Consider the following 16,118-nt stretch of genomic DNA (forward strand, 5'->3'; position numbering starts at 1 on the left):
AAGAATATATGGCTTTGTAAGAAAAAGTAGCATATCTACTAATAGATGTCATATCTGCTACAAGGAGTTGGGGGGAGTGAGGGGATTTGGATCGTTGGGGAAGAAGTGTTGGGAAGAGTGAGAGGACTGTTTGGCTAAAACTTTTCCTGGCACGGGAGACATAAGACATGTGAGCCGGGAGCTTTGGGTCGGAAGCAGTGGCAGGTTTGGAGCAGAGGGGCTGGAGGAATTTGAACTCTGTGATGTAAGGGAATACGGGACTCCCGAGCAGGAGGCTCAGGAGACGTCTTGCGTCTGCTTGCCTGTAGCTGGGCCCATGGCATGGAAGTGAAAATACTTGCCGAACTGCCGCAGTCCTTACCGCAGGCATGCGGATGGGAAGATGTCTCCTGAGCCTCCTAATCTGGAGTCCCTCCCTGCCACCACGTGAGACGCTGCCACCCCCTTTTCCATATATACCGTGACTGCTGAGCGTCTTGCCCCGTTCTCTTTTTGATTTCAGAAATCTATGTAGCCCTACGTAGTTAACTTAAAAGCATACGTCTTCTCATAACAAACATGCATCTTGTGTAGAGACAAAGATTCCTGTTCCAGTTCTTGACTGTGCACGGCATCTCTGATACAAAATGGAATTAGATCTCCTCCTCCCCATCCGCTCAGCTGCACGGCTTGCGCGTTTTAGCTTCGGAGACAGTGGTTGATGCAGAATCACAGAGTTCACCCCAGTTGCACCCCAGCTTCTGGCTAGCCGACTTGCTTCTACTGCTCTCTTCTAATGCTTTGTAACTTAAATTCAACACGGCACTGAAGAGCATCAGCATTACCAAGAGTTTTGCCGGTTTTAACTTTGTGATTCTTACAACTTTTTTAATTTTCTAAGGTTTCTCAAAGTAGTTTGGGTAGTTTTATTTTTAAGGAGTAATTAAGATAAAATGTTTTGTAACTACGATCTTTTATAATGCCTCCTAGTTTCTACTTTCTTGCTGTTACAGTAATACACTGGAAGAAACTTCTCAAGGATGGGTGAGATGGGTCAAATATGTTCCTTTATGTATTTTGCCCTGAGAACAAGTAATAAGAAATTGTTCAGAATAAAAAGGAGTAGAAATATCTGGAGGTTTAAATGGGTTGAAATTATTTTTTTTCTTTGTTGTGTTAAACATGTTTTTACTCTAGGGTTTTATTATGCTTTCTTACAGATATTTTCTCCCAAATATCAGATTCAAATGGACTAATGATATTTACAAAGTTTGATCAGTTTTTGAAAGAAGTTCTAAAACTTCCAACAGCTGTTTTTGAAGGGCCTTCTTTCGGATACACAGAGCATTCTGTACGGACGTGTTTCCCACAACAAGTAAGAGTTAACAAAACAGGATTTTTATATTGCTTGTCAATATACTGCTTTCTTACAAAGTCCACTAGATTTTTTTGTAGTTTGTATGGGATTTGGAGGGTTTTTGCGGGGACTAATATACAGTATTTAAGCAGTTTTAAGAAAGTCTGAGTAACTAAAGATAGTACATCTAGGCCACTAGGCAGTTAAACTTAAATTGTGCCAAATCCTTTATGTTCTTTCTTTTTAACAGGACACTTTTGTACCCATGAGAAGAGTAGCAAGGGAAAACTTTTTTTTTTGTCTGAAAAATGAAACAGCATTTTACTACTTTCCCCTAATTTGTTAATGTTTCTCAGTTTGTTGAGAGTATTAGTGTCAACAAATCAATTGCTACCTGATTGAGTCTGCACGAAAAGAAATACATTGTTTACACATAATTTGTTTTTTAAATCAATTTAACTGTTGCGCTTATTGGTATGAATATTTTCTCAAAATATTTCCATTTCATGTAATTTTTTGAGTAGATGTAGTAATACTGATCTTAAAAGGGCTTCCGAAGAACTTTTAAGCTTTTATTTATCTCTACATTTTAATTGTAATTTAATTGTTTTGAGTGTTTCTAATTTGAGATAATGTAAGATAGTGTAAATAAGCCTTAAATCAACTGTAAACATGAACCTAGATAAGACAGTTAGTTTAGATGTAAGATTATGTCTAAACTTAGATTCTGGTCATGATCTTGTTCTGGAATAAATATTTAAGAAGTGCTTAGAACTAGAATTCAGTCACTTTTGCTAAATTTCAACCAATGAGCAATTAGTGTATTTGAAGTGCAACGCAGTAGGAAATTACCTCTGATTTAGGAAATTGAGGGCTCCAGCTCATCTGAGTTACTGTGGATAGGGATTTGTCTTACTGATAGTGCAGTTAATAAATAAGTTTTCGATATCGCTACTGGCTGATGCGTTTGTAAGCCATCACTTGTTCCCACCAACGTGCCACCCTTTCTGTTGTGTCAGCGCGAGCTGTTTCTGCATGTAGGGAGACTGATTTGGTCAAACCAAATTTCACTTAAGTGGCACTGCTGTTGAGTGTCAAACCACAGCCTAACTTCAGAGCTATAAAAAGTCAGACATTAAACTATACGTGCTCTTTCCATTGTTTGTGAAGAGAGACGAAACGGGTCTCAGCCAGCGATGATTCTTATTAATTTGTTCCGAAGCCTACACGAGGATGAGATGACTCACCATCTGGAAGCTGCCATTTCTCTGTTATGTATAAAGATAAGCTAGTGTAGCTAGGCTGACTTTGAGTGATTGATATTTCTAACGTCCTTGATGTGACTCTCATCATGATTGCCAGCTGGGATATAGTAACTGTCCATTTGTACATGCCTTGCCTGCAGCATGTCTTAGCACTCTTTATAACTCTAGCTTCCATGAACGAGAAGGATAATTCATCTGCATGTTGGTTCCCTTTTAGAAATTTCTTTGCTCTAATTTTATTCAGCAAAACAAAACTCCTGGAGTAAGGCCTTGTTTGTAGAGAGTGGTAATGTTTTTTGTTAGTCCCGCTATAGAGTGTGCCCCAAAACAAATCTCTTCCATCCGTATGAAAACAGGGAAGCAGACTGGTCTTGGGAAGTGCATGGATAACCTATCTTGAACTTAATTCCATTTTCTTATGGCTCCCAATTCCATTTTCTTATGCCCCCTAGGTTTGAAAATAAGCTTCCCAGAGGTGCTTCTCTGATATTCTCCTGTAACAGCCCATCATTTTGCCCAACTTCTCTCCAGATGTCATTGGTAAAACCATTGGATTTCAGACTTTAGCATTTACATGACGGACACTTCAGCTACATCTATACTAGTTAACTAAACAGTGCCAGGAGCTGTTCTGTGGTCTGAAGGTCAGCTGGAGTGCTCTAGCCACATTCATACTACTAAATTTTTTTAGTCCCTGAAACAGGGTGGTTAAATCCAAATTGCTCATTAAGAATGATTCCTAGCACACATTAACTCCTGATCTGGATGCCAGAAATCATTTGGGAGAGTGACTGGTTAAACCAGTGACAGGTTTAATGATGTAAAAGCAAACATGATTAAGTTCCAGTGCCAGGAACATTCCCTGGTGCTATTTAAGTTACCATGAGAGACAAAGCCAGCAGTGGTTCATGACTCTTCACAGAGGTCGTGGTTCCAGGAGCTACTTCTGTGGGGTGCAATAGGCTAATGATTTATTGCTATCTGTGTTGTCAAGGGGCAGATAGGCCAGTGATTATATGTATATGCATGTATGCACAATTCTGTTTGATTTCTTGGGTGGAATAATTCAGACTTGCTGCCCATGCAAAACAGTTCATCGGGACACTTTCGGTGGGAGCTGCATTCTTTGTGATGGTCTCCAGATATATAAAGAGCTTCCAGTCATAATTTAGTATTCTAGGTCAAGTAGCTGCTTTCACAGATGTAAGAGGTCATGTCATATTTTGCCTAAAACTTCTGTTCACCTGGCTGCAGTCTGTCTGTCATAGGAATGTCATGTCATCATGACATTCCTTGCCTTAGTCAGAATCTGTCTTTATTTATGGCACAGCCTGTCCTGTCCTTGCAGAGGAGTGTCCACTTTATATGTGCTGTACAGAGCAGTTTAATAGCAGTTTTTCTACAGGACTGAGAAGGTCACTTCAGAGACTTGGGAGCCCAAAGAGCTTTGCCTCTGTAGAGGTCAAATTGCACATTAGTATGTTGAAACTCAGCAGCACAAACTACACAAATAAGCCTAGATAGGCCTGGATTTGTACATACCTCACTCACATGCTTTGCTTTGCTAAAGCATTGGCTGACTCAGGCCTTGTGGATGTTATGGCTTATGACTGAACTCATTGTACAAGCTTAAAAATGCCAACAAGGTCAGAAGTATGGTCAAGATGTGCCGTCTTGTTAAAAATGAGTAATAAAGATAAGATATATGTTAAGCACAGGATTGTCTTGTGTATAAGGATGGTATAAGCACATGTTGATAGAGTTGCAGGTTAAGCACAAGATGCAGGACAATTACAGATACAGATGGGGTCTAATACATAGCTGTTTAGATTGATGTAATTTCCTTTGATCGCTGTAAAGGAGAGTTAGAAATCGCCTATCTTTGTGTTGGCTCAGGGGATGTGATTTCCTCCACAAGGCACTGGCACAAAATATAGGCACTAATATGTTGTTGGAACAATCGTGTTGGCATTGTGACAATAAAATTGGCTGTGTTTTTGCCATTGAAACAAGCCTATGATATTCCTTTTAAGATAAGAGTAGCATTGGAATATTCTGCCAGTGTAGCCCCCTGCAAGAAGATCTGAGACAGCAAAGCTGTTAAGATGAGTAGGAATGCTAACAGCAATCGGAAACAGTTATTACAATAAAACAGACAGCAGGCGATTACAGAAGAAACCTAGGCAGGAAGGCTTTTGTTCTGCTGGGAAACATTTGACCCTCAGGACTGCTTTCACATTTACCTATTTTCAGTTCATGTTCTTGGGGTCTGAAAATTGCTGCCAGATTATCTAAGCGTTGCTACATCATGAATGGAGACTGAGGATGGATCTAGGGTTGCCCCACTGTCGTGTTCTGAACCCAGAAGGAAACGTTAGACCTTCTACTCCAGAAAAGGGCTTTATCTAAGCTCCTCTCTGATGTATTCCTAACTCCCAGGAGGAGGAGGAGGTTGCTATTTGCTTTCCTGTCAGTTCTGCCGTTACCAAGAGTGCTAATGTCCACGGAGACAGAATGCAGCAGTGGGAACGCTGCATGATTCTGGTTGGTCACTTGGTTTCAAAATGTCCTACCTGTATTGGAGAAATACCCAAAGCCTGTATTGCTCTTGTCATCTACATGGAAGCCATGCTACTCCGTACACAGTCTTTGACAACTCATAAGGTTTCATGGTTCTCACTGCTTAAAGGAACCATTTTTTTCTTTATGAAGAGCATCTTTGTCTATAGCAGAAGGAAGCTCTTTGGTTAAGTTTAAGTTCTGCAACTGTGCCCCTTACACATCACTATCTAATGGATCCTGAGTCTCGTCTCCAGAAAACACGTCTGTCTGTGAGCAGTATTAATTTTTCTTTGGTGTAACTCAGGGTAGGAAAGTCTGTGTGTGCCAGCCCTCTGAGATGATAGATTTTTGCCTTTTTAACCAAAGAACAGAGTATACACACATGGTGTGAATGGATATGTGCACAATATATCTTGAAGAGCTGTGGTTTCTGGTAAATAACCTTTTCTTCTCCTGTCAGTTAAACCAAAAACTTGTCTAAATTTTCCACACTTTTGTTCTGAATAGCATATCAAAAATAAAGTGCTTCCAGTCGATACCGGTCAGGCACAGTTATTGCAGCATGCCCGTCTTAGCTCTGACAAGGATTACAGGTAGAAAATCTTTCATATGCTGTTGTATATGAAACAGTGTGAGAGGTGAAAGCTAAGTCAAAATCAGAAACCTTGGAGGAATCTTTATAAAGTTGTCCAATGCTTTTACAGGTTAGCAGTTACGGAATTACGTTAAGATTTGAAACGTCCTATCTGCACACCGATTACAGACGATGATACCCTTCCCCATCAGTAGCACAGTGGTTCCTTGTTATGGGAACGAGCCTGTGAGGTCTCGAGCATACGTACAGCAATCAGTTAATCTGCAGTTAAAAACTGTGATTCTCTCCCTCTCAGAAGGTTTGTTTCAGCATATTTAGAGTGCTTCATAGCCTTACTGACACATGAATTTGTTAAAAGATTTTGGATTTTTTTCACCGCCAAAGGGAGGGGAAGAGAGGTTGGTTGTATATTGTTATTAATAGCCCAAGAGGTGACTTTGCTTTTGCGGAGGGAGGCAGGCTGGGGTTACCAGGCGATCTCGAGGCAGGCGTTCCCTTCCAAGTGGTGTGTCTGATTTCGTATCTGGCAGAGGAGATTCTTGGACTCTCTTGTACCAGCAGTAGGTAGCTCAACTGTTCAGAAAAGGGTTTTAATTTATTAAGCAGGGGGACTGGAACAAGGACACCTTACAGAAAATGAAATAAGTATAATTAAATGTTTCTAAAATTTTTCCTTAATGGTAACTGGGATATATAGTTATAATTCTGTATTTTCTCTCCAGGATAGTTAGCTGCAGAGGCAGTAGACACATATATTTGCCACTAATCACAAAAATATTGATGCTTTAAATATAAGCTTTCTCCTTACCAAAAAAGTACTTAATTTGTGGCATGACAGTTGCAAGTGAAAGCTACACTTAATTTCACAGCCGTTGAAAAACTAGACTGGCTTTTCCTCCAGTTTTGTTCCCCTTCCCTTTTATGGATGCTTTCTGAAGTAACTGCCACGTGCAAAGGTGAGAAGAAAGTGCTGTCTGGCCAGCTGTGTTTTTTTGTTTGTGAGAAATTCCTAGTTATCTAGCTTATTGTATGAAAAAGCCAAAATATTCTTTCTTTGTATCCATAATATTCTTAGCTATTTTTCTTACCAGTTATCCCCATCTGTTTGTATTTGCGGCAGAAGCTTTTTTCATGCTCATCTGAATTGAAAACGTTAGAAAATGTTACTCTTAAAATGCCCTGTTGCTGACTTCCCCTCATGATTTCATTTCAATTTCATTTTTATTGTCTGTTTTTTAAAATATTAGCCAAGTTCTCCCCTTGCCTCTTGTTTTTCTCATTTTGTCTTTTTAAAAAATTAATTTACTGTTTAGACCATATGTGAATATTAGTTGTAATTGCTCTGTTTTTATGTGTATGTCTACTTTTTCATACTGCCTGTATGTTTGAAATACAGTTTTCTACATTGTTAAATAAACTCTTCTCGCATTTCTTGTATCCATCTTCAAAATAGGAGTATTTAACTGCAATTCAGGAACTACTGACTGACTAGTCCTCTGTTTTCTGGAATTTTCTGTTCATCTGCTTATCATTTATTTTTTATGATTATACTGTGTCTATGCTAATACCTTCTCTGTAGCATTACTGTTTGCCTAATATAGATTGAAACTCTCTGAGCAAAGAAGTTGTGATTTTTATCTGTTCTTTATAATATATGATATATTATTGGTACCCAGAAGCTGAATCAGAGAGAGACTTTAAGACTGAGGTAGTTTTTTGTTATATAAAATTGAGACTTTTTGTATAATTAAGTTCTATTTCTTTTTTCTTTGCAGAAAAAGATCATGCTAAACATGTTTTTAGACACACTGATGGCTGACCCACCTCCTCAGTGCCTTGTGTGGCTGCCTCTCCTGCACAGACTCGCCCATGTTGAAAATGGTAAATGGAATATTTTGTTGTTTGAAACATCTGGCCAGAACAAAGTTTCTGTTCAACATATGAGAAAAGACAGGATATTTACATGTAACTAAGCTCTTAATGCCTTCATTGTTCCCACCGTAACAGTATCGGTCCCAGCACGTCTAGGCCCAGAGTTTAGTTGGAGTGGTGGGTGCCTAGGCAGAAGATTGATTACATATGAAATCATCAACAACAGTGCAGAGCAAGATTAGTTAATTGTATTTATTTTTTAAGTTAGAGTTCTAATGTCACTTGTAGTGAAAGATGAAAAGAGAAATGGCAAGAAAAAAGATATTCTCTAAATGTTCATATTTATTCTGCAACTTCAAAAAAAAAAATCCACTTGAGCTATACTTTAACATGCACTTTCAAGTGTTAACTCCCAAAGATTTTGGTACCCATTCAAATGTCTGTCTTGAGCAGCATTTGAGTACACCCTTCACTTCAGTATTTTCAATATGGGAGGTAAATGCTGAGCTCCTTCACTTTCAGACCCTTTCTTAGCTAGAAATTCCTCATTATACTGCCTATCAAAAGTATTTAAGGAGTAATAAGTGCTGGAAAACTGAAGATTAAGGGTGGGATAAATGCAATACTTCATCATAAGATATTAGAATCTGGTTTTACTTTAATGTTGCAAAAATGTTAGTCCTTTTGAGGCTTTGAGAAACTTCCTCTGGTGAAAGAGGAATCTGGCTGAAGAGGGCTTTACGGAACTTGGGGAAACAGAATGTTTTCCTGCAGAAGAATGTTCTACTGTGCGGGGGTATCAAAAATGTTTGTTGTTTTTAGTGAATACGTAGCTTGTTTAATTTATTGTGCAGTTGCACACAGTATCTGTGTGTGGTGTTTCCTTTGTGATTTCTAGAAAAGAAAAACTTTTTTTTCCCCCCCACCCATAAACTAAACTTCATCTGTTCCCTTCCCCACAGACTAAAATCATGTTATCATCTTTAAAAATCCTTAGCCCTACTAGTTGTCACCTCTTTTTCAGTTTAATGAATTTATAGACATCTCGGGGTGTATAAACTTCCTCTTTTTAAGACACAGGTAGATAAAATCTAGACTCTAGTTCTTCCCTAGCTGTTTACAGACACAGCTTTGAAACTTGGGCAGTCTGTCTCTAGCTAAGTTTTCAGGATTTATATTCCATTCTCTGTTCCGTACCGTTTGTGCCTGTGACGTGTTTAAGTATTGCTGTGATTTTGATATGCTCTTTTTTGGCGTTTGTTTTCTTGTCTTCTCTTGATCCTCTTGCAAAGCATATGTGGTTGTGACTCTAATCTGTGCGTGTACCGTACTCAGGAAGATTGGAGTTCTGGTGCTCAGTGGCCCTTTGTTCTGTATTACAGCTTCTGATGGTGAATTTCCCTGTTGCTCCATATATTTACAAACATTTACTAGCAATTGTGAGTCTTGCTGGAAAAAGTGGTTTTTAAAAGAATGTGGGGGGAATCATTTCATGAAGACAGATCTTATGGGAAAACTTAAGAAAGAGGGGAGGAGGCTGATTTAGTTACAGGATTAGGTGCACTATAGTACTGCAGTCTCTTTCCTCTCGCTTCATAACAGGCTGTACTAATAAAAGGCAGCAGCTACTTTTTGCTTTCTTCCTCTTCCTTTATCTTCTCATTCTTACAAACTCATACTTCAAGAAAAGCACATATGGTAGAATAAATAAGGTAAGGAAAAAGGCAGTAGAATGATAATGGGAGTTATAAGTCAGCATAGAATTGCAAGGCAAAGATAAAATGTTTAAACGCAGTTTGGGCAAAGTGAAATGGTGGAAGGATCTGGAGATAAGCCAGTAGTCTGATCTTTCTTCTACTTGAAAGTACCCAGAGGGAATTGCTAGATATCCAGAATAATATTATCCTTATAGACTAGCGTGTGCATTCCTTTATTCTCTGACGGCTTCTGTTGCTCTCACTGTGGAATACGGCTGCTCTATAATGTGCTGATCCCAATCCAAACCATCGTCAGTGGGAGCCGTTGCATAAGTGCCCTCTTCTAACAGCCAACATCTGAAGCTTTCTGCCAAGCAGCAAGAGATTCTCCCCTGTCCATGCGTTCTGTCAACCAGTCTCTAGGTTTAACATCTCCAAGGATGTTCTCCAAAGAAATCTGTTATACATAGGTTTTAGCTTTCAGGTACCTTGATAGGATAATTTTTTTACATTTGTGGCGTTAGAACTAGTTTTCAAATTCTTATCAGCCTCTTCTACAGCTGCCTCCCTAGCTGCATACTGAATTATGGTGCCATTAATAATCCTTGCAACTGTTCTTCCCCTCCAGTTTACTGCACTTTTTTTTTCCTCAGTAATTTTTATACTGTTGCGTATTTTAGATATCTGTTATTTTTTGCTCTAGAGTAAGGCAGCAGTTCCTCTGTCTGCTTAAGAGTGTTTATGAGAAATCCTTGTAGCAATGTGCAGAGGTATGTGGCAAGCCATAGCGGGCTTAGCAGGTGGGTGTGCTGAAGATGTGCAGCTTGTGCTGACAGTGGCTACTTCTGTGGCTTTGACTAGATTAATATAAAGTTGCTTTGTAGAATTGTGAATGTTCTAATTTTGCATATAAACTATAAGCTTTGTTGAAATGAATGCTTATAGGAGGTTACATGAATGCCCATCACCTTTCAGGTGAAAACTTTTCTAGAAAATGGACAAAAACAAACAAACAAAATACCCAGAAAGCAGTGCTGCTTGAAATTATGCCCATGCAGTAAAAGAAGTTAAGGGGATTGGTACTGGGGGCCTGACTATGGGAAGGTAAAAATGACAAGGTTGAAGGATGGAGGTGGCAGAAGGAAGGGGCTTGGGGTTACTGGGGAATGTGGTAGGAAAATAAATGCTGAGGGAGGGCACAGATTTGGCTACAGATGTGTCCACCAAGGAAGAAGCAAGCTAGAAACATGTGAAAGAATCCATTGTCTGTCACTATGGGTCAAAAGGATAGAAGTGGGGTGTTGGGAGAGAAAGATGCATCTGGGAAAAATTAAGAAAAGTGATGACTTCTGAGAAAACAGTAATTTTAAGTCAGTATGGAACCAACAAAAACAATATTAGGAAATGGAGACTGAAGAAAAATCAGTTTTAAAACTCACTCTTTATAAAGACAAGCTTTTGTAGACCTAAGAAACATAGCTCCAGTGGGATAGATAATTGTTTACTTATGTTTTGTGAAAATCAGTGTAGGCTTTTGAAAACAGGAAATTATGCAGTAAGTACGGCTGAATGTTGACTGTTTTAAGGGTAGCAGAGTGTTGTAAGGCAATGCAACATGCAGATTTTATTTGCAGCAGTGTAGGATGCTGATTTGATATTAAATTTTTTGACTCCGTTAACAATTTAGCACTTTCCACAACTATTTGACACTTCAGTAAAAGTATTTGTACAGACTGTAGTGCCTTTGTGGTGGTTATTGGGAGCGTGATTTTACTATAGGAAGTTACATGAATGCCTGTCACCTTTCAGGTGAAAACTTTTCCAGAAAATAGACAAAAACATAAAAAATACCCAGAAAGCAGTGCTGCTTTAAAACAAGATCATCTCTTATTTTGGTAAATGTGGTATGTTGAACTAACACCTTCAGTCAGACTTTTGTCAGTTTTACAGGCAACCTAAACCAGTTGTATGATTTTGAGGAACAGGTTGGCCACAAAGAATCTCTGGTCTTTATCTGTTATTTGATAATGGGCTACTAGCACAAATACTATTTCTGGATCAGAAATTCTCTCCTATTTTTCTAATTCCGACCAGTCATCAGAGCTATCCATGGAACCACTCTGATCCAGGACTGGCATGGTAGCTACTTCAGCATTAGTTGGGATAGGAATTGGCATCTTCTTATATTGATCTTGGAGCTGAAATCTGAAGCATTAGCTTCTCGGACAAATATCAAAATTCTGGATTTTTAACGAAGTGTTTCACAATTACTAATATGGCTCAACTTTCAGCTATTGGTTTGGACAGTTACTGAATTTGCAACACTCAGACTTTTTGAGTTTTAAGCTACAGCCAGCATCTTTATTTCTAGCAATGTGCAATATTTTAGTGACAGATCTCACATCCTACTGTAAAATAAAGTCTCCAGCAGTCAGTGTGGAGAGCAGCTCTGATGCACACCCAGATATTGGAGCTTTGTGTACAGGGGATGCTGCTGAAGGTGTCTCTAGCTGATGAATTTCTGTTATGTTACAGTCTGATACTAGTTATCAGTTTCTAGAACTAGAGGAATGTGAAGTGTTTCCAACTTTGCCAGAGGAAATTGTAACAGCAGATTTCTCCAATTCTTATCTTTAATCTAATATGAATTTACTCCCAGAAAAAATTAGAAAAAGAAAGATTCACACTTACGACAATGTTGGAAAAGACACCGTTTTAACATAGATCTCTTTCCAGTCATCTTTGGGGGGGGGGGGGGAGTGGGCAGATTATTTTCTGTTCAGTTTCATCCAAAAGTCTCTAATTTTTAGTACGCATTTGCCCCCTGTTTTGCAACAAAAGGTTTAAAGGATAGCCTGGAAGCTGGATGTCGCCAGAAATAACACTAGATTATGTGGATTATGAAGCTTGAGTTCTCTTTGGGACTGTGGCTATGTAATTACTAAAAAATACCAGAAAGGTACCGTACACTCTCTGAAATGCCATAAATCACATTAATAGAAGCTAACACATTAGTTTAAACTAGCAGCAACACATGCCATTGCCAAAGACTATTCCATGGGAAAGTTACCTTTTGGAGCAAGATGATCCATTTAATTCAGATGCCAATGAGAAAATCTTCTCACTAGGTCTTAGGTGGTATGAATACTTCAGTCTGTACCTGAGAGGATTCATTTTGGAGCCATAGAAAAGAATAAATAACTCCCTTGGGGCCAAATCTACAGCTCCCTAAAAGATGAAGTCTATCAGTATTTTAATTTTTTCATTTCCTTTTTGGTGAATATTTTATGTTCCTTGAGGATCTTGAGTGTACTTTGTACTATGTTGTGTACATTGTACTATGTTGTTGAATGCCAGCAAACTTTGTAGGTGACTAGAATGTGCTTCCCTCCCCTACCCCACTGGTGCCAGGTTTTCATTGATAGAAGTGAAATAGAGGCATATTCTCTTATCCTTTGGGTACTCTAGAAAATGTGCTGTAGATTTGAGAGCCCTTGTTAAACTTTAGAGTTTCACCATGCCTTTGGATGAGAAATGCCTTGTTCTCCTATTAACTTGAAGTCCTGTCAAAGTCAAGCCAGATTGAAGAAAACATTATCTGTTAGTGCTATTGTAGTTTGGCCCTCCCTTCCTTTTGTGCAGGCATTAATAATTTCGTGACACCTTGAGCAGGGAGTCTAGACGGGTTTCACGTACTTCCTTAAGACTTGTTCTGCTTTGTTTTTAGCCCAGATGAGAGGGTAGCTGCTCTTCATAAAGTATGCAGTTTCTCTACGTCAGACATGAAACTAGAGGAGGGATTTGTCTTGCCTAAGGTGTCTAACATAAGTATTTATACTCAAGCTAAGTTCCCTTTGTCTGTGGAGACCTAGTCAATACTAATGGAGTGTAGAGAGTGTAATTCTTCCATCTTAATATGGACAACTTCATTAGCCAAGTAATTTGGTAAGGGAGCATGCTTCTGTGCATGTCATAAGACATGATCCAAGAGTGAAAATCCAGAAAATGACAGGAATCCAGTGGATATTTTATTAATCTGTACTGACGTGCTATCTTAGACTAATCCTCAGAGCTCAGTCAGTATTTCATTAAGCATACCTTATCCATAAGAGCAACAACTGGATAGTTCTTACCAAAAAGGTACATTCAGTTTATTGAAGAAACATTATTTAACGGAGAAAATTACTCAAGGCTTATGGCTGTATATTCCTACTCCTGCCTGCCTCTCCTCTATATCAAAGCCGAGTACTGTGTGTCATTATTGCTCTGTAGCTCAGGAAAAGAAACTGAAGCAGTTGGATTTATACAGTCTGGATAATGAACGTCATGTGATGATTTTACCATGTTCCATGATGAGCAAACTATGAAGGTTTGGTAGCCTAGGAGAGAGGAGCACTACATTCCAACTAGTGTGAATTCCAAGGCAAATCTTGAAGGACAGCTCTTGATAAATGACCTCCCTGCTGAAGGTAAAGCTAACTCTCTAATGTTTTACAGTTATTTTACTACAGGTGTTTTGCCACAGGTGCTGAATTGTTTTTTCAGAACAGGTTTGCAAGTTTGTAGAGAGATATTGTTATAATTATTAAATGGTTCTCCCAGTGCAGTCTACATGAGAATTTGAGGGCTTAAAAATAATTTGCATGTCTCTCTCCTCATGAACCTCATGAAGTTCAACAAAGGAAAGTGCAGAGTCCTGCACCTAGAGGGGATTAACTCCATGCACCAGTACAGGCTGGGGGGTGACCTGTGGGAGAGCAGCTCTGCAGAGAAGGACCTGGGAGTCCTGGTGGACAACAAGTTGAACGTGAGCCCACAATGTGCTCTTGCAGCAAAGAAGGCCATCATCATCCTGGGCTGCATTGGGAGAGTGTTGCCAGCACAATGCAGCCCTCTGGTATGGAGGTGATCCTTCTCCTCTACTCAGCCTTGCTGAGGCCACATCCGGAGTGCTGTGTCCAGGCCCGGTCTCCTTAGTATATGAGACACACAGATTTACAGGAACAAGTCCAATGAAGGGCCATGAAGATGATGAAGGGACTGGATCATCTGTGATACAAGGAGAGACTGAGAGAACTGGGATTCTTCAGCCTGGAGAAGAGAAGGCTCGGGGGATCTTATCGCTATGTACACCTGACGGGAGGCCTAGACCTAGCCAGATTCTTCTCAGTGGTAGCCAGTGAACAGAGAAGAGGCCATGAGCCCAAACTGCAATATAAGAAATTCCATTTAAACATAAGAAAGCACTTTTTTTTCTGAGAGTGGTCAAGTACTGGAACAGGTTGCCCAGAGAGGTGGTGGCGTTTCCATTCTTGGGGATATTCAAAATCTGACTGGACATGGTCCTGAGCAACCTGCTCTAATTGACCCTGCTTTGAGTAGGGGCGTTGGACTAGAAGATCTTCAGAGGTGCCTTCCATCCTCAACTGTTGTGTGATTCTAGATATGATGGCAATGAAAATCCCATTAACTTGTTCCCTGAAGTTCTTCATCTAGGAAGTAGCCTTCTCCTCTCCCACCACAATCTGTAAATGACGTTTTTCTGATAAAACAGGCTCAGTCCATAAAGACCCATCCTTTAAGTTTGTCTTTGCTACTACTATCTTGGACACACTTCCTTTTATTATCTGTTCAGTATTCTTGTTCTGGATTCAGTTTTTGATTTCCACTACAATTTAGTTTTCCCTGGATTGCACCTTGTCAGAGTGTAGTGCTTTTGTTTCCTAACCTTTCCTTCCAACCAGATGTTTGTCTCCTGCACAGTTTGTAAATATTCTCATTAATTATTGAGGCAATCACTACTGAGTTACTTCAGAGGCACTGGAACACCTCAGTTGACACCCTTAAATCCTGCAATTTCCTTCATTGTCTTTTCAAGTCTGATATAGTCAAAAGGCAATTAAGCTGTGGACTGAGCTTGTTTTATTGGAGAAATAACATTTACAGGTAAGAAAAAAAACTTATCTTCTCTCTCAAGGCATCAAATAAAATTCCATTGACTTCTAGTACTGTTCTAAACAAATAAGCCAGCACATCATTTTGGAGAGGCATCATCTCAATTTGCATGCTAATGTGCAGTGTAATAATGGTATACTTCTGTGCAAGCATACTAATCCATTTTGTTGCGCTTTTGTAGAATAGAATTCTTTGTAAATTGAAGTGGAAGAAGGCTTCAGGCGATGTTCTTTATCCTCTTCCATTTGTCACAAAGGAAAAATGCAGAAAAGAATATTTAGGTGTAAGAAAAAATGATTTTTTCCTTCCAAATTTGCCTTTCCTGTTATCTTCAGTTTATATTAACCTTCTTAGAAATACTTTGCTAGGTTATAGGTTTTCTAGGGCAGAGTTTTTCTTACTCTAAATGTAGTAACTAAAAAAACCAATAGTGTGTGTGGTAGAGGAATGCAGTTCTTCTTTAGGAATTTCCGATTAAAGAATGTTCCATAACGTTTTTTTAACCTCAACAGGTAGTTCTTCAATCAGATATTGTTACTGAAATTTTGGCTGCCTTCAGTGGAAAAATAAATCTTTAGCTTTCCTAGAAGTTCAAAATCATTTCAACAAGTTCTGAGTAGGTTTGAGATTTACTGCCTTTCCTAAAATGACACTATGTTTATTTAGCAACTGTTAAGTGGCCTTAGCTGGGGTAAATCACATAGCCTTACTTTTCGCAAGGAAAGGCAGAGCCTAGCAATGAAATGTATTTTCAGATTTCTTTTGGAAAAAGAAAAAAATAATAAAATAAAACAACCCCCAGAACTCTAGTAATTATGCCATTTTTCTCTTTTGCC

At 39.1% G+C, this 16,118-nt stretch overlaps 1 protein-coding gene across 10 annotated transcripts in view; it reads left to right on the forward strand.

Annotated features, from left to right (window-relative positions):
- The window catches only part of DTNB (dystrobrevin beta), a 218,432-nt gene that overhangs the window by 38,914 nt on the left and 163,400 nt on the right, over window positions 1-16,118 (forward strand). For all 10 annotated transcript variants that reach the window (XM_067294496.1, XM_067294497.1, XM_067294500.1 and 7 more), the window contains 2 exons: window positions 1,200-1,354; window positions 7,534-7,639. In XM_067294496.1, the coding sequence (XP_067150597.1) occupies window positions 1,200-1,354; window positions 7,534-7,639 (261 nt within the window). The remainder of the gene's footprint in view (window positions 1-1,199; window positions 1,355-7,533; window positions 7,640-16,118) is intronic.

Source organism: Apteryx mantelli, chromosome 3 (genome assembly GCF_036417845.1).
Source record: "Apteryx mantelli isolate bAptMan1 chromosome 3, bAptMan1.hap1, whole genome shotgun sequence".
Classification (NCBI taxonomy): domain Eukaryota; kingdom Metazoa; phylum Chordata; class Aves; order Apterygiformes; family Apterygidae; genus Apteryx; species Apteryx mantelli.